A 15433-nucleotide genomic window follows, 5' to 3' on the forward strand; every position below is an offset into this window, starting at 1 on the left:
CTCACACGCGGTATACATTCCCACACTAACACGCATGTTCACACACACACACACACACACACACGGTATACATTCCCACACTCACACGCACATTCACACACACCCACACACACACACACACACTCACACGCGGTATACATTCACACACTCACACACACATTCATACTCGCACACACACGAATGCACACATGAACACACGCATATGCAGACCCAAACAGGAAAAGCATGCGTGTACCGTTCAACAGAATTCTCACACCAGATCTCTCTCTCTCTCTCTCTCTCTCTCTCTCTCTCTCTCTCTCTCTCCCTCTCATTCTTTCTGGAATGTTAATTACTTCCGGGAGAGTAGGAAGGAGAGAAACAAAAAACAAAAAACAGAAAAGTACATTTTTTATTGCATTTCAACTGCAGTGAGCTTAGAGTAATAAGTCAAATAAATCGAACACGGAGCCTTGTCTGTAATTCAGTCTGTAAAACATGTAAAACATGATAATATTCAAGTCTAAACAGAGTGTCCTGGCAGTGGCTCCCCATTCCGAAGGTAATCCGAGGCCAATCAGATCAATTCTCAATGAAGATTTGTCCCGTGGCCACACCCTGTAACCCCCCCCCCCCCCCCCCCGCGCGCGCCCCCCCCCGCCCCCGCCCCCAGGTACGGGTACGGGTACTGTGAACAGGATGGATGCTTCACTAGTTGGCTCTCCACTGGGATGTGCGTCCGGGAAAATGTGAAATAAATAGAAACACACTGTAAACACCATGAGGCCGTGACCGTCATGATGCGTTCCGTTTCCGGGAACGCCATGATGTGACTACAACCCAACTGTGTCCGCTCATTTTTCACTAAAGAGATGCATTAAAATATTTGTGTGTGTGTGTGTGTGTGTGTGTGATTGTGAGAGAGTGTGGATGTCTATGAGAGTTTGTATGTGTCCGTGGGTTTGTGTGAGTGTATGCGTGAGAGAGAGGGGGGGTGGGGGGTGGGGGTGGGGGGGGGGGGGGGGGGGGGGCTGAAAACTGTAGAGAATGCGAGAGAGAATGCAAAAGTGTTTTTCCTCTGTCTCAGGCAAGGCAGATATTGGATAATGAGAAACAGATATATTCAGGAGTGAGGGTGTGGAAGGAGAGGAGGGGAGAAGGGAGAGGGGAGGGGATAAGAGAGAAAGAACAGAAGCGAAATCTAATCCAGGGGGATGCAGAAAAACGGACATTTCCATGTCTTTTCGGAACGACTGAAAAAGTTTTTTTTGTTTTTTTTTTGAAGAAAAAGTCAATTAAATGACGAAAGAACAGCAGCAGATCCACACATTTATCGCCAAAGCCCCACTTTCGCAGCTCGTTGCTAGAGGACCGTTCAACATTAGGCAAACTGGAGCTCTTAAATTAAGCGCAGGGACACTGGCCTTGGCCAATCAGCACCCAGGAAGCGTGCGCGACTTCAAGACAGAGGGGAAAGAGGATTCTTCGGGTCTGACAAGCAACCGGTCCAATCAACTCTGAGTAACGGGGTTAAAGAACCCGCCCAAAGGCAATTAAGGGTAAAGGACGAAAAAATTTGGGGGAAACTTTTTTTTTTTTTTTTTTTACGGAAAAAGAGATGGAGAGAGGTGGGACAAGGGTTTCGTAGTGAAGAAAACAATAGAGAAGTGGAATAAGTGACAGGAAGATTCGACGGAAAGCCAACAAATTTAGGACGACCTGGAACTGAAGAAAAAAAAAAATCAGAAGTTGATAAACGCAGAGCTTATCTCTAAAGTATCGCGTCAGTGGTTAGTTGAACTAGCGTCACAATCCTGTTCCGAACTGTTACTTAAATGTTGCTTAAGTTATGTAATGTTGTTCGGAGCTGCTGGGAACTATCCTCGAAAATGAACTATGGTCGCAGATCGATCCTTGAAGGAAAATTATGCGAAGTGCTGTAATTTATATGCTTGATAATTAAAACTTGAATTAATTCGAATGCAGTCACGAGCGACAGAGAGGCGCAGTTGGAGCGAGGCTTAGATAATAAACATATTCTACAAAAATAGACGTTTTCCTTTTTCCCTCTGTCTCTTCCAACGTATCCCCATCTCTCCGGCGGGATGGGGACCGCGCCGGATTGGGAAGAGGGTGAACTGGAGTTTAAATTAGTGTTCGAGGAAGATCCGCCGCGAGGCCCATCGCCGTGCCGCTTAGGAGAAAGGCCGGACAGCAGCACCGGTCAGTATCATTCTCCAATACCGCGAGAAATTAACTTAGAGGTGAGAGAGGGAGGGGGGAGACATGGGACGCTTTGGCCCATGTTTCAGTTCAGTTTGTAGTGATCTTGTGCTGTGCGCTTGATTAAAAAAAAAAAAAAAAAGATAATTATAATAAAGATTGCTTTTGCCGTATTTGAATTCGTGCGTGTGGACATTAGTAATGCGTGCTTGCGCGTTTATGTGTTTGTGCCATTTTGTAACTCTTTGTGCGTGTCTGTATGCGTGCGCGTGCGGAGCTCCATATGGTTTTAATCAGCCGTGCCTGTGTGTTTATGTGTGTTTGTGCGCGTGTGTACAGTGTGTGTGTGTATATGTGTGTATGTATGCGTGTGTGTGTTGGGGGGGAGGGGTTGTATGATTTGTGTGTGTTTGTGTGATATGTGCGTGTGTGTGGGTTTGTATGGTGTGTGTGTGTGTGTGTGTGTGTGTGTGTGTGTGCATGCCTGTGTGTGTCTGCTTGTGTGATGTGTGTGTGGGTGCATGTGTGTCTGTTTGTATGATGTGTGTGTGTGGACTCCACTTCCAGCTGTCTGTTTTCTGAACATATACATGTACACATATACACTTCTTGTCCCATAATTCTTTTTCTGTTGTTTCTTTTCACGTTTCTTCCTTTGGACAAAACTCTCACTTCTTTTCACTCTATTGGTTCTTACTTTCGAAGATAATAAATAAAATAAAATTATGCTGCCCACTGCTCCATTCTGCTGCTCTGACCACTGCTCCCTACAGCTGCTCTGACCACTGCTCTACACTGTTGCTCTAACTACTGCTCTGCACTGCTGCTCTGACCACTGCTCCACTCTGCTGCTATGACCACTGCTCCACACTGCTCCACACTGCTGCTCTGATCATTGCTCCACACTGCTGCTCTGACCACTGCTCCATACAGCTGCTCTGACCTCTGCTCTACACTGCTGCTCTGACCACTGCTCTGCACTGCTGCTCTGACCACTGCTCCACACTACTGCTCTAACTGCTGCTCTGTCCAGTGCTCTACACTGCTGCTCTAACTACTGCTCCACACTGCTGCTCTGACCAGTGCTCTACACTGCTGCTCTAACTACTGCTCCACACTGCTGCTCTAACTGCTGCTCTGACCAGTGCTCTACACTGCTGCTCTAACTACTGCTCCACACTGCTGCTCTGACCTCTGCTCTACACTGCTGTTCTAACTACTGCTCCACACTGCTGCTCTGACCACTGCTCCACACTGCTGCTCTAACTGCTGCTCTGACCACTGCTCCACTCTGCTGCTATGACCACTGCTCCACACTGCTCCACACTTCTGCTCTGACCTCTGCTCTACACTGCTGTTCTAACTACTGCCCCACACTGCTGCTCTGACCACTGCTCCACACTGCTGCTCTAACTACTGCTCCACACTGCTGCTCTAACTGCTGCTCTGACCAGTGCTCTACACTGCTGCTCTAACTACTGCTCCACACTGTTGCTCTGACCACTGCTCCACACTGCTGTTCTGACCACTGTTCTACACTGCTGCTGTAACGACTGCTCCACACTGCTGCTCTGACCACTGCTGCTCTGACAACTGCTCCACAATGCTGCTCTGACTACTGCTCTGACCACTGCGCCACACTGCTGCTCATGCCTACAAGTGCATTTTAGGATGGCCACACTATTCAAAGAATCCTCTCATTTTCTCTGTATTCTCTCAGGTGGGAAGCATTGCACACTGTCCCAGTGAAATACTGTTGGTTCAGATGTGGTAAATCCTTCCACCTCTCTAATTCTACCGCAGATGGCTTTCAGAGTGCCTCTCACACCGGCCAGCCAATCGGCATCCCTGCTGGTCAGCCGTCAACCAATCTCAGGGCAGGGATGCACTCTCCGCCCCCCAGACGGGCATTGGTGAGGGAGTACAGTGGGACGTACGAGAGCTTGCCAGCACGCTCCATACAGGTCAGTGTCCAGCTGGGGGCAGTGTTCACTGCAGCGCCAGGCCCGTTAAACTACAGTGTTACTGCCTCCCAGACACATTAAACTACAGTGTTACTGCCTCCCAGACACAGTAAACTACAATGTTACTGCCTCCCAGACACATTAAACTACAGTGTTACTGCCTCCCAGACACATTAAACTACAGTGTTACTGCCTCCCAGACACAGTAAACTACAATGTTACTGCCTTCTAGACACTTTAAACTACAATGCTACTGCCTTCCGGACACATTAAACTACAGTGTTACTGCCTGCCGGGCCCATTAAACTACAGAATGCTGTCCCTGTGGGGCAGTGAGCATACATCCATTGTACTGCGCTGTCCCTAACCCAGGTCTTTTTATGTTGATATTCTTTTTGAGGTTACAGTCGTGTTGTTCTTACTGTTTTTGTTTAGTTTGTAGATTACTTCTCCACCCTTACAGGGATTGTGCTGTTTGTGTGTGCTTTGGCAATATAACACTTAGTGCTTTTTGTGCCAATGAGCTGATTTTGCATCTGATTTTAGTTTATAACACTACTGTCAAATACCATCTCTCTCTCTCTCTGCCTCCCCCTCTCTCTTTCTTTCTGTGTTGTTCTCTCTCTCTCTCTCTCTCTCTCTCTCTCTTGCTCCCTCACCATCTCTCCCTCCCTCTCTCTCCCTGTAGGTGTCAGAGTCCAGGATCCTGGAATGCCCCAGTATTCAGATCACCACCATCTCCCCGGAGGAGGAGTATGGAGGGGGTAGTTGTTGGGACGGAGGGGGCGGGTGGGACAGGGAACGGCTCTATCTGCCCCTCCAGGATCCCTTCTGTTACCGGGAGGGCATGACAGGGGGCGGGTCTCTCAGCCCCAGCCCCGCCTCCAGCCCCTCCTCTCGGGGGTGGCTCAGCCCAGCCTCCAGCTGTGATTCGCTGCTGGTGGAGGAGGAGGAGCTCAACGAAGCCACCGCCCAGTTCGGCCTTTCTCCGTCCTCCCGGCCAACTTCCCCTGGGGGCAAGAAACGCAGGAACTCGCCCCTGGCCTCCCCCTGCACCTCCCGCAGGGGCAGTTACTCTGAGGAGTACCCCTGCTCCCCGCAGAGTTCTGACTCTGTCTGCCAGAACCAGGCTTCTCCCGGCTGCCTTGAACTGAACATTCCGCAGAAGACCAGGAAGACATCCTTGGGTCAGGTGACTGACCTCCTGTCTCTCTCTCTCTCCCTACCAGTGTTACTGTGAATGGGGTTGAGTTAAGCACTGTGGGTTTAGTCACGTTGAGTTAAACGTTGGGGGTTTAGTCACATTGAGTTAAACATTGTGGTGTAAGTCATGTTGAGTTAAACATTGTGCGTTTAGTCACGTATGATTAAACACTTTGGGTTTAGTACTGTTGAGTTAAACGTTGGGGGTTTAGTCATGTTGAGTTAAACATTGTGGGTTTAGTCACGTATGATTAAACACTTTGTGTTTAGTACTGTTGAGTTAAACATTGGGGGTTTAGTCATGTTGAGTTAAACACTTTGGGTTTAGTACCATTGAATTAAATGTTGGGGGTTTAGTCGTATTGAGTTAAACACTTTGTGTTTAGTAATGTTGAGTTAAATGTGGTTCAGTCATGTTGAGTTAAATGTTGTTGGATGCAATCCCATATTGTGGGTCCCATCCACGCACTAAAATAGTGCCTTAACTGGATGAGCCACCCAGCAGGCCTGAGTTTTGTAGCATTAAGAATAGTAATGCCGCATTAAACCTTTAACGTCAATAGTAGCATGCTTAGCAAGAGTTTAGACCTCACGTTTAAACCCCTAGACCACATAACTGCATTACAACTGGATCAGCCATTTTCCCGACTGAATTAGTGCTCTTATTACCTACAGTCGAGATAGTATCGAACACCATATCCAGCCTAGTCTTGAAAATCCCCAAAGCTAGCGCCAAGTTATGAAGGTGGGGACATCCAGGTGAGTAATGCTGGGTCATGAATGGCAGGATTAGTGGCGGGAAGCGAAGCCAAATTGAGATTGGCGCCGTTAGAGCAGATGAGTAACATTTTTTTTATTTGTCTGAATCCGTCTCCAAGGTCTCGCCCAGGGAGGTGGAGTCAGACCAGGCCCCGCCCCCTGGGTCCACCTGCCCTCTACCGGACTCGCTGCAGTCCAGGCGAGACCCCTCCTCCCTGGGCATGGACTACCTGTGTGTGCCTCCGGCCCTGGGCTGGGGCAGAGCCAGGGCAAGCGCCCACAGCCCCATCTTCAGGTGAGGAGGGATAATTACAGCTCTGCATTTATTTACATTGGACAGAGAGAGAAAGGCAGTATCCACAGGGGCCACATGACATGTGCATCTTTGTTGTCATGACAACTTTTGCCTTTTTAAAATTCCTTTAATTACTTTTTATGCTTATATTAAAAAGTTGTTTCGTCTTTCACAGTTTAGCGGTAACTATGTGATGTCTGTTTTTTGTTCTTTGTCAGCTTTGCTGTCTAAATCCTGGGTTTTCATTACATTACATTACATTACCTTTTCAACAGCGGTTTGTGGACCCCAGTGGGTCCTTGAAGGTACTGTCCTGACTTGATATGCAATGACTGCATATGAAGTCTTGGGAAAATATTTTTAAATATAAAAACTTTTTTTTTTCTTATTAAACAAAGAACTTTTAACTTATGATGGGGCTCGGTTGGGTCTGTTTCTGCCTGGATGGGGGTCTTTGGATCAGAAAGGTTTAAAAACCCCTGTTCTAAATGCATGGAGGACGGAGTGTGGCACAGTGGGTAAGGAACTGCGCTTGTAACCGAAAGGTCGTAGGTTCGAATCCCGGGTAAGGACACTGCCGTTGTACCCTTGAGCAAGGTACTTAACCTGCATTGCTTCAGTATATATCCAGCTGTATAAATGGATACAATGTAAAGTGCTAAATAAAAAAAAAGTTGTGTACGTCGCTCTGGATAAGAGCGTCTGCTAAATGCCTGTAATGTAATGTAATGTAATGTCGGTATAGCACCGAAAGGTGCAAATATGCAAATCAAATATTTACTTTTCAGGAGAAGAGAAAGAAGAAGAAGATCCAGAAAGAAAGAAAAGAAGGAGGGAATGGAGGAGTAGAGAGAGAGAGATCATTGTACTGTGGCACAGGATGCAGTTGGATATAAATTAAGAAAGAGTGAAAGTTGGAGGATCAGATTTACCCTGTCACTACACTTGTTTCTGTTAAGTGTGCTATTAACTATTGTAACATTGCATGAATGAATACTACTACACTAAGGCTCTGTTCACATTACAGCTAAATACGGTTGTTGCTCCTCATTTTAGTGCTTAGTACGGTGAAGTTCACACTTTGTATGGTTATCGAAGAGAGCGACGACTATTAGTAACGAGTCCTGCTCGAAACAGGTAGCGACTACTGAAGTTACATTACAGGCATTTAGCAGACGCTCTTATCCAGAGCGACTTACACAACTTTTACATAGCATTTTACATTGTATCCATTTATACAGCTGGATATATACTGAAGCAATTCAGGTTAAGTACCTTGCTCAAGGGTACAATGGCAGTGTCCTTATCCGGGAATCGAACCTGCGACCTTTCGGTTACAAACCCAGTTCCTTACCCACTGTGCTACACTCCGTCCAAGTTGACTCTTGTTCTTTGGTTGAGCTTTCTTGTGCGACTACAGACGGGAAAAAGGACCTTCAGGTCATTCATTGTGCCATGCTCCCTGACTTCCTCTGAGCACGCTGAAGGCAGCTTTGCGTTCAGTTATAAGAAGTATTATTTGATGTTAATGTGTATTCAGTGTTTATTCACTGATGGTTCAGACATGGAACCACGGGTCTTCTCCAGCTTCTCTCTGCTGCAGTCGACAAAAATTGAACGGCCGCGTCCATTTTTTGTTGACGTTGACGATCGCGTTTACACCCGCGTCACGCTTGAAATGCGAGATTTTCAATCAGACTCAAGTGTCGTGCTGTTACACACTTAGTGAGGCCACCGTAAACACAGGACAGAGTGACTGTTGCTCGTGCATTTGTGTGAATGTGGTTGGTCTTGTAAATACGCGCATGTGTAGGGACACAGAACATGAGGAACTCCAGGTAATAACTTTGGTTGTCGAGTCCCAAAATGAAAGTATGAACAAGGCCTCATACACTCAGCACCCCAGTTATCTACGCACTCTTGTTAAGTGGAAATGTTAAGCTACAGTTATTACAATTGGAGTCCACCTCCTTCTCTTCCCTGGCACCACAGCTGTATCTCATTGGTCCACTCTCCTGATAGGTCCACTGCTCTTCCGCCACTTGATTGGCCACTGCCGTCCCAGTTTGACCAATACGAGTTGCGTATCGAGGTGCAGCCCCGCCCACATCACCGCGCCCATTATGAAACGGAGGGAAGTCGCGGTGCGGTCAAGGCCACGCCAAGTGGTCATCCAGTTGTCAAGGTAACAGCACGTTTACACAATAATTAATTGTTCTACATGCTGCTGAGCCCATATAACTGAAATATTGTAGTTCATCTCAGTCATTCTGCTCTGCTTTTTCTGTACATAATAAGCCAAGATGCGGTGAAATTTATTTATTTGCATTTGAAGCAGCTTATTGTAGCTTCTCTGATTTTAAATCTGAGGTAATCCTAACTCACGCAGTTATGAGCATGACTCATACACATATGATGATAAGCCATAAGCATGTATTCTAAGGTGGTGTTGGCTGAAGTGAAGCTGTATTTGAGATCTGAGCCTTTTTTTGGGACAGAATAATATTTGGCTTGGTATAATGAAACACCAGGGCCCAGTTCTGACAGAATTCCTCCAACAGATCCAGGTGTCGCTGTAACCACTGCACTGTGTGCAACATCAGAAACAGGTCACGTTCATTATGTAAGAATTTAGCTTCTGTGTCATTTAGAGCAATGGCCAGGAGCAAAAAATTGTTCCAGTAACACAGCTAACTCATCCATATAAATATTCAAGAAGTTTTGTTTCATTCTTTTCTCTATTCCACTTTCTCTCCCTCTCATCCATCTCTTCCTCTCTCTCTCATTCTGTCTCTCCTCTCTCTCTCACTCTCTTTCTCTCTCTTGCTCAGCTCTTGGGGTATACAGAGAGACAGCCCCTCTCCCTTCAGGTGTTTGTTGGAACAGCTGATGATCGATCCATTCGCCCACACCCTTTCTACCAAATACACAGGTAAATTCTACCAGATACACAGACAGGTAATCAAATCTTACTCCCAATGCTTAGGTAATACAATCTTACTCCAGATACTTAGGTAATCTAATCTTATTCCAGATACTTAGATAATGAAATCTTACTCCAGATACTTAGGTACTCAGGCCCTTTCTGTCAGATACACAGATGCTCTGTAGCATGATATCAAGTAGAGTTTTTAATCATGCATGTGCGTGTGTGTGTTTGTGTGTGTCTGTGTGTGTGTACGTGTGTGTGTGCACGTGGGTGCATGTGCGTGTGTGTGTGTGTCTGTTTGTGCGTGCGTATGTGTGTGTGTGTGTGCGCATGCGTGCATGTTTGTATGTGTGTGTGTGTGTGTGTGTATGTGCGCGCGCTTGTGTGTGTGTGTTTTGATCCATCTCCCACAGGGTTACAGGTAAAATGGTTGGCACTGCCAGTCAGGAGAGCATCCAGGCTGGGACCAAGCTGCTGGACATCCCCCTCAACCCTGAAACCAACATGACTGCTCTGTGAGGGGAGAGAGTGTGTGTGTGTAACTGTGTGTGTCAGTGTTTACCACTGTGTGTATCAGTGTGTTTCAGTGTGTGTGAGTGTGTGTAATAGAATGTGTGTGTAACTGTGTGTGTCAATGTGTTCCAGTGTGTGTGTGTGTGTGTGTGTAACAGTGTGTGAGTGTCTGCATGTGTGTGTTTGTGTAACTGTGTATGTGTGTGTGTGTGTGAGTGTCTGCATGTGTGTGTTTGTGTAACTGTATGTATGTGTGTGTGTGTGTGTGTAACAGTGTGTGTGAGTGTCTGCATGTGTGTGTTTGTGTAACTGTGTATGTGTGTGTGTGTGTGTGTGTAACAGTGTGTGTGTATCAGTATTGACTGCGCAGGGATCCTGAAGCTGCGGAACTCGGACATCGAGCTGCGCAAGGGGGAGACGGACGTAGGGAGGAAGAACACGCGTGTTCGCCTGGTGTTCCGTACGCACCTGCCCCTGGCCCCGCCCACCGCCACGCCCACGGCCCCGCCCGGCCGAGTGCTCGCCCTGCAGGTGGCCTCCCTGCCCATCGAGTGCTGTGAGTGTGCGGCCCAGTCCCTCGTCTCCATCTTCTTTCAGCCAACCGCGTACCACCATGGCCTTACTGCAGCCAATCACGTACCACCTTGGCCTTACTGCAGCCAATCACGGGCGTCCGACTCTTTTTTTTTTTCCAGCTCAGCGCTCGGCTCAGGAGCTGCCAGTGGTGGAGTCCATTAGCCTATCGTCCTGCTCCGTGGAGGGAGGGGAGGAGCTTCTCCTGAGCGGAGCTAACTATCTGACCACCTCTAGAGTCATATTCATGGAGAGAGGGACTGGTAGGGTGTGTGTGTGTGTAACTGAGTGAAAGTGTGTGTATGTGTGTGTGTCTGTGCACACGTGTGTGCAAGAGACACATACATGTGCGAATGTAATTGTTGAGAGAGGGTGTGTGTGCTAAATGACTTCAAAATAAGGGAGTGCCTGATCATTTCTGATTTAACCTGAAAATGTAAAGACCAACTGAATATTTATGTTGATTGGCAGATGGCAAGCTCCAATGGGAAGAGGAAGCTTGTGTGAACCGGGACAAAAGCAGTGAAGTATGTATAGCCTCAAGTAGCACAGCTACATATTAGCACATTCACAGAGCAGCACAGTTACAGATTAGCACAACCACTGGGTAGCACAGTTACAGGTTAGCGCCAATAGGGGGTAGCACAGTTACAGATTAGCACAACCACTGGGTAGCACAGTTACAGGTTAGCACCAATAGGGGGTAGCACAGTTACAGATTAGCACAACCACTGGGTAGCACAGTTACAGATTAGCACAACCACTGGGTAGCACAGTTACAGATTAGCACAACCACTGGGTAGCACAGTTACAGGTTAGCACAACCACTGGGTAGCACAGTTACAGATTAGCACAACCACTGGGTAGCACAGTTACAGGTTAGCACAACCACTGGGTAGCACAGTTTCAGACCAGCACCGTTCCGGGGTAGCACGGTTGCTGAGTAGCATAATCCTTTATTTTGACAATCTGTACTGGAGATATTTCTTTAATTTAGATGTTGTTATAAACGCTATGCAGTTATAAGCGATATACGACTGAGTATTCCAAACTGGGGGTAAAGGGGGGGGGGGGGGAGAAACAAAAATGAATATGATGTGGATGTATGTATGTGTGTGTGTGTGTGTGTGTGTGTGTAAGTATGTATGTATGTGTGTGTATGTGTGTGTGTATGTGTGTGTAAGTATGTAAGTAACTGCAGTGTGTGTGCGTGTGTGTGTGTGTGTGTGTGTGTAAGTATGTAAGTAACTGCAGTGTGTGTGCGTGTGTGTGTAAGTATGTAAGTAACTGCAGTGTGTGTGTGTGTGTGTGTGTGTGTGTGTGTGTGTGTGTGTGTGTGTGTGTGTGTGTGTGTGTAAGTATGTAAGTAACTGCAGTGTGTGTGCGTGTGTGTGTAAGTATGTAAGTAACTGCAGTGTGTGTGCGTGTCCCTCCACTCAGTGCTTACTGTCCGTGCGAGTCCCAGCCTACAGTGACCTGTCTGCGATTCGGCCAGTGTCCGTCAGTCTGTACGTGTCCAATGGGAAGAGGAAAAGAAGCAGCACACACTGCTTCAAGTACCTGCCAGGTGTGTGTGTGCGTGTGTGTGTGTGTTTATCTGGCCGTACCTGTCAGTCTGTCTGTCAGTCTGATTTAGACGAACCACAGGTCCGTCTCTGATGTGTCTGTCAGTCTGTCCTATCTCGCATTTGTCTGTAAAGAGTATCATGTTGAATATGACAAGGCATTGCCTTTGCTTAAAAGCAAATATTGTGCTGTGATTGAGCTCTCTCTCTGTCTCTCTCTCTCTCTCACACATATTGTCAATTCAGTGGAAATGTACGTGCTGTTTAGGCTTGACATTTCAAAGCTTAAATACTTTTGTAGCATTGGAACAACTGAACACTTGAAGGAAATATAATAAAGGCAATAATAATTTTTAAATTTCCTCTCATCTTGTCTCCCTTCCTTTTTTAATAACAATTTCCCTCTTCCTCCCTCTCTCTCTCCTCTTTCAATCTATCTTTCTCTCCCCCCTCTCTCTGTTTCCCTCTCGCTCTCCCACTCTTTTCCTCTCCCTCCCCCTCCCTCCCTCCCTCTCTCTCTCTCTCTCTCTCTCTCTCTCTCTCTCCTCTGCAGTCATGTTTAAACAGGAGGACCCTCTCTCTGTGTCCCACCGCATCGTTGTGCCTCTGGACGGTGTGACCCTGTGTCCCGTAGGGGGTCTGAGAGAAGCAGAGGCTGATGGGATACTGGTGGGCGGGGACTGTGAGGACGGAGAGCTGGGGTTGGTGAGGGCATATCCACCCCCCTCCTTGCAGGGGTACCGTGAGGCGGAGGGGCTGGAGGAGGGGCCTGATCGTGGGGGGGCCCTGTCTGAGAGGAACCCCAGCCTGGAGAACCTGGAGCTGGGGTTCACCGAGCTGCTGCCCCCCCTGTACCCCCGAAACCCCCAAACACCCTCGCCCTGCCCCTGGCTCGACTCCCCGTACCTCTCCTCCTCCCCCTCTCCTTCCTGTTCCTCCTCTCTCTCTCCCTTTCCAGCCAGTAGCCCCCACACCTCCACGCACTCCCTGTACTCCAGCTGCCCCTACCCCCCAGAAATATGCCCCTCCCCGCCCCGCCACCCTTCCCCCTACCAGGACTTTTACACCCAGCCGTGCACTCAGTTTGAAGGTTGGGAGCCCCAGGGCGGGGGGCCTGCCGGGAGGACTACCCCAGGATCGGGAGCTCCGACTGGGGTGAAGATGCAGGAAAGTGCCCTGGATTATGCAGGCCCGTCGGCCATTCAGCAGATCACTCTGGAGGAAGGTGAGGAGTTCTTACAGCAGAGATCAGTGCTCAAGTTAATTTATTTATTTATTTTTTATTTCATAATAATGTTAATTTATATAACAAATTTCAGACAAAAATGAACCAGTTTACAAATATTGATTATTTGGAGGTCTGTTGGTTGGCTGATTGATTTATTAATTGCCTGACTGGGTAACTGATTGATTGACTGACTGATTGACTAAGTGGTTGATTGCTTGATTGATTGATTGATTGATTGACTGACTGACTAATTGACTGACTGACTGGATGATTTGTTGATTGATTGATGAATTGGTTGATTGCTTGCTTGATTGATTGATTGACTGACTGACTAATTTACTGTCTGACTGGATGATTAGTTGATTGATTGATTGATTGATTTATTGATTGATTGACTGACTGACTAATTGACTGACAGACTGGATGATTTGTTGATTGATTGATTAATTGGTTGATTGATTGATTGATTGACTGACTGACTGACTGACTGACTGACTGACTGACTGATTTACTGTCTGACTGGATGATTAGTTGATTGATTGATTGATTGATTGATCGTAATGCTGCTCCGTCTTGTGCCTCCACAGTGAGCGAGTTCATCGGAGAAGACTTCGGCCCGTTCCCACGGGAACACAGCAGGCCGTGACGAGCACAGATGCTGCGGTTCCCGGCCCACATCAGCTTTCCATTGCTCATGTCTTTATTATGTTATATTGCACGGTATGAGCATTTGATATTGGGAGAGACTGCGGTAGGCGGAGTCTCGTTTCTGAGTGGGCCTCCCGTTGTCAGTCTATGTATAGATATCCAGTCCTATATATTTTACTAAACAAACAAAGTTTTTCATCTGTTTTCAAAATAAACTATGCAAGTAAAGTGCTTTTGAGTATGTGCGTGTGTCTGTGTGTATAGGTGTTTGTGAGAGTGTGCGTTTCAGTATGTGTATATTGTGTGTGTTTCCATGTGTGTGTATCTGTGTTTGTGCATGTATCATGTGTGTGCGCATGTGTGTAAGCGTGTGTGTGCGCGCACGTGAGTGTGCGTGTGTAATTGTCTGTGTCTGTGTGTGTAGGCGTGTGTGGGCACGTGTATACGTGTGCATGTGTGAGTATGTAAGTGTGTGTGCGTGCGTGTGTCTGCATCTGTATGTGTGCATAATTGTGTGCATGCATTTGTCTGGGTCTGTGTGTGTGTGTATAGAGAACATAAAGACACAGTGAGGACCGGGAGACACAGTGAGCACTGGATCACAAGATGGAGGAGACATTGTGTCACAATGAGGAGAGTTTCCCCACAAACCGTCAGCCTTCATGGCTTCCTCCAATCGTGCTCTCAGATCAGAGACCACTTCGCTCACCAACCCACACCATGGAGGAGGAGCCACAGAGATAATAGACAGGTGTGAAGATCCAGGAAGTTCATGTTAAGTCATCGCTCTAAAGCAGGGGTGGCCAACCCAGGTCCTGGAGAGCCACAGGGTCTGCTGGTTTTAGTTTTTACTCTGCATTTAATTGATCAATTATAGCAGTTGATTACACAGTTAACTCACCTCACCTGGTTTCTTCAGTCTAAGTGGTTGCTGTATTTAAGGTGAAAACAAAAACCAGCAGACCCTGCGGCTCCCCAGGACCAGGGTTGGCCACCCCTGCTCTAAAGAGATTAAGCATTATAAATAGCCAGATTTAGCAAAACAGAAACAAGCGGAAGAAGACTTGATTGCCATTGCGATTTGGGAGGGAAATAGCAAACGGCAACGTTTACAAGTTATCCTGCGTCATTAAGCAACAGCAAGTCATCAGTAAGCAACGGCAACCATGAATGCGAGAGGAAGAAAAATGGAGTTGCTTCTTACAATTTCAAAATAGGATAAAGGCCCCGGGTGTGTTGAATCTCTGGCATGAATCAATGGAGCTAATAGATCAATTGACTGTCAGACGGCAAAAGAGAAAGCCAGCGGTACTAATGGCCTCCCCGGGCCAGATTTGAGTACCCCGGAACAAGGCCTGTAACTTGGCTCTTACGGGGTCCCCAGACGGCGTTTTATCCCCGCAGTGCGGTTCGAGGGATCGGGGGTTTGGAAAGCGGCCAAACTCTGTCTTCCTCCCGGTGGGCCGCCTGGAGGAAGAGCCCAGACCGCGAGCCCCGAAATGGCTCTTCCAGCAGTCAGCTGTTGTCTGCCTCGGATAATTCGGCTCCTCCTTT

The 15433-nt window shown here is 47.4% G+C and overlaps 1 protein-coding gene across 1 annotated transcript; it reads left to right on the forward strand.

Moving 5' to 3' along the window:
• Positions 1 to 1156: 1156 nt before the first annotated feature.
• On the forward strand, positions 1157 to 14110 carry nfatc4 (nuclear factor of activated T cells 4). The gene is made up of 13 exons (XM_064345977.1): positions 1157 to 2202; positions 4006 to 4166; positions 4855 to 5358; positions 6248 to 6423; positions 8446 to 8608; positions 9255 to 9355; positions 9766 to 9867; positions 10222 to 10421; positions 10561 to 10701; positions 10910 to 10965; positions 11879 to 12005; positions 12557 to 13228; positions 13819 to 14110. Exons 1-13 carry the CDS (start codon positions 2085 to 2087, stop codon positions 13875 to 13877), a joined length of 2580 nt encoding a protein of 859 aa, XP_064202047.1. The 5' UTR covers positions 1157 to 2084; the 3' UTR covers positions 13878 to 14110.
• Positions 14111 to 15433: the final 1323 nt, after the last annotated feature.

Source organism: Anguilla rostrata, chromosome 8, assembly GCF_018555375.3.
Source record: "Anguilla rostrata isolate EN2019 chromosome 8, ASM1855537v3, whole genome shotgun sequence".
Classification (NCBI taxonomy): domain Eukaryota; kingdom Metazoa; phylum Chordata; class Actinopteri; order Anguilliformes; family Anguillidae; genus Anguilla; species Anguilla rostrata.